Source organism: Telopea speciosissima, chromosome 1 (genome assembly GCF_018873765.1).
Source record: "Telopea speciosissima isolate NSW1024214 ecotype Mountain lineage chromosome 1, Tspe_v1, whole genome shotgun sequence".
Classification (NCBI taxonomy): Eukaryota; Viridiplantae; Streptophyta; class Magnoliopsida; order Proteales; family Proteaceae; genus Telopea; species Telopea speciosissima.
This window is the reverse complement of record NC_057916.1, coordinates 86498942-86501929: the sequence shown is the minus strand read 5'-3', so window position 1 is coordinate 86501929 and position 2988 is coordinate 86498942. Positions and strand designations below refer to the sequence as shown.

The window sequence follows — 2988 nt, the reverse complement described above, 5'->3', positions numbered from 1 at the left end:
TGCAAATGACGGCCACCCAGTAAGAATTGCCAAGCTGCCAACAGCAGGGTCTTCACCAATGGATTAAATCTCTGAAAATGCAAATATATAAACAATCTCTTTTGTTATGCCAAACCTTCTCATTTATCTTCTCCTATGAAGAGAAAGGGGAAAGATTTTGGTTTTCCATAAAATTGGAGTTTACCAATGAAAAAAAAAATATGAGATATAAATTCCAGTGTTTTCAATTGGGAAACTCGCAGTACATAGAAAACTAAACAAATTAAAATGTGCTTCTGCAATTCAATCGAACTAAAAGTTTTTAGGGGGTGTGCGCGCTCTTGAGTGACAGAAGTTCATGTCACCAAACAAACTGGAAGAAAATTATATTCTTTACAAGTACCTTATGCATTTTTAAATAATCCAAAATTTAGTAATTGGTACATGGATACAGATATGGTACGTCCTGTTATGTGGGATCTCAAGGCAAAAGTTTATGGGTTAATTTTCTCAGAAATCCAAGATTTTTCTTCATCACATTGTTCAGACTTGAATAACAGCCTATCGGTACTCTTGAGGTTCACATAATCAACCTGCTTGAAAGATGAATCGCTATAAATAAATAAATAAATACAAATAACAGAAACAATTTAAAAGATGAAAAGAGTAGATGAGCCTGGAAAAATAGCAAACCTCCTCTGGGTCCAAAACCAAAAGGCAAAATGCACCAACAGGGCCAGCAGATGGATCTAAAGGAGACACTTTGGGTGATTCTTCACTGATACATGGAAGACCTGGGCTAGGTCCCAAGTACTGCAGCCTCGACTTCAGAGAACTAGCAAACCAAGCTTTTTCCCTTTGCTGCAAGATGAATTCAACTGATTCAGAGGGGGAACTGAAATGCAAGTAATGATGACAAACCATGATTTAAATAGGCAAAAAGGAATGGTTTTGTCTATTAGATTTATGCCTTAAGAAGTCAACATGGGGATAGACATCCAAAATCTCAGGATATAATTGACAAAAATGAAACCTAATTCAGTATAGTGTGGTTTTCAAACTGGCTGTTCTCTTGTTGGATAGATCACAACATGACACTCTAGTGATAGAACTCGGTTGTGGACATGATCTCAAAGTATGATAAGTTCAGCACAGAGGAGTTATACAATTCCAACTAAATAGAACTTGGCAATTACATATTGAGTGATCATATTACAGATTTAATCTTGAGGATGTCGAGGAGGCAAAGATAAGAACAGCCATCAGTCAGCTCAACCTGGTATGTGGTAACAGCATAAACAGGTACCAAACCTCATTCAACCAATTTGTACTGTTTCGAGGGATCTACATCTTCAAGTTCAGTGAGATTATCATACTCTGGGAAAGTAAATCTGCAGTTGACTTATTATGCTTACATTGTAGTGTGTATGATAATATTTCTTCTTCTTTATTTAGTTGGAGAAGGGGATTGTAATCCTATATAATTGACCTTGTATGTACAATATATAAGATTCTTCTTTTTTGTTTAATTGAAACATTCCTCTGGATGTAATTAAAAAAAAAAAAAAAAAAACCCATATTTAGGACTGTTAGCTGTGGAAGTTCTTGAAAACCCCATGTTAACTTCGCAAAAATAAACTTAAACATTGATTATATGCCACTCATTTTAACATCAGGATTGAAGTTTGCAGTAGATTATGCAAAACTTGCATTCTTACCTGAAGCTTAACAGGATCAGCATTTGACCCATCAATGACATCGATGGTTCCATTGATCCTGAACTGCTCCCATGAGTCTGTGAAATACCAACATATCTACAATCGCAGAATTTGAACACTTTAGCATAAAAATAAACTGGAATCAGTTAAGGGCATCACAACAAAAATTAATTGGATGCTATTGAATATCATAATATCGTAAAAAATTTACCATATTTTAGGAAGAAAGAGCAAAGGTATAAACATCAACTGGGGTATACGTTATAGCTCAGTTTCAGAGACAAATTACCTCAGCAAAAGGAGAATGCTTAATATCATCAATCTGCAGAGTTAAATACAAAACAAAATTTCATTAATAGTTAATACTAAATGAAAAAGGGGACTCTCCTGAGCGAGGGGAGAACAAAACAGAAACAGAAAAATCATAGAATTAGAGAAGTTATACCTTCTGGCTTCGGCCGTCCGTGTTGATTTGAATCTTGTCAGATCCTTCTAGGAATCCTCTGAAATATCATTGAACCCATTGAGCTAATAAAGCAGAGAAATTTAAAATCCAGAGAGAGAGAGAGAGAGACCTGAAAACAACAGTGCGATTGGCAGGTCTACCATTAGATCGGACCGTTGCCTGGAAACCCAAAATTGATGAATCAATAGAACCTCAAATAAAAGACAGTGGGAGGGAAGAAACGAAGATGGAAAAGGAAATCTCATAAGTCGTTACATTATCAGACGAAGAAGAAGAAGGAAGAACAATAGAAACCAAAAATGGAAAGAGAGATGTTGAAACATTAAAGAGGGAAGAACAAATTTGGTATAACAGAATTGAATTTCTAGAAAAAGAATGAAGAGGGAAGAAAGGGTTAGAAAGAGTTACGAGTTGAGGGAAGGAGTGCTTGAGGTTGGCGTTGGACTCAATTGCTTTGAGGAGGAGCTGCTTCCAAGGCGTTGTTGCCCCCCACTGTGTGTGAGACTGTGCCATTTCTCATATAATCACCATGCGCTCTTCGTTCTCTGCTCACCTCGATCCCTCTTCAGTTACTTCGTACTTTTAGTTTTTGGGAAAAAGAAGAACTGTGTCCGGGAGTGTACGTCCAGACGCCCAGTTTGATGAATTTTGCTTGTCTCCAGGTAACCTAGTACGCCCAGAGTGCTACCAGCCGTTGGTGTCGCACACATCCCTAAGCATGCATTAAGATGTATGCGATACAGCTTAACCGCTGGAGGCCCCTAGCAGCACCCTGGGCGCTGGGCTCTGTGGAGACGATCTTGATTTGATGCCCGCAAGGTCTCC

At 37.8% G+C, this 2988-nt stretch overlaps 1 protein-coding gene across 1 annotated transcript; it reads right to left on the bottom strand.

Moving 5' to 3' along the window:
* Window positions 1-472: 472 nt before the first annotated feature.
* On the bottom strand, window positions 473-2724 carry LOC122640018 (pyridoxine/pyridoxamine 5'-phosphate oxidase 2). The gene is made up of 7 exons (XM_043833105.1): window positions 2572-2724; window positions 2273-2322; window positions 2143-2200; window positions 1987-2019; window positions 1698-1793; window positions 673-840; window positions 473-572 (listed from the first exon to the last, which is right to left on the bottom strand). The coding sequence occupies exons 1-7, from the start codon at window positions 2674-2676 to the stop codon at window positions 474-476; spliced, it is 609 nt and encodes a 202-aa protein (XP_043689040.1). The 5' UTR covers window positions 2677-2724; the 3' UTR covers window position 473.
* Window positions 2725-2988: the final 264 nt, after the last annotated feature.

Coding starts and splice junctions, on each gene's coding strand:
- LOC122640018 (XM_043833105.1), bottom strand. CDS start 2,676: ATGGCACAGTCTCACACACAGTGGGGGGCAACAACGCCTTGGAAGCAG. Junction 2,201..2,272: donor AATCGCACTGTTGTTTTCAG/GTCTCTCTCTCT, acceptor ATGATATTTCAG/AGGATTCCTAGAAGGATCTG. Junction 2,020..2,142: donor CGGACGGCCGAAGCCAGAAG/GTATAACTTCTC, acceptor TTAACTCTGCAG/ATTGATGATATTAAGCATTC.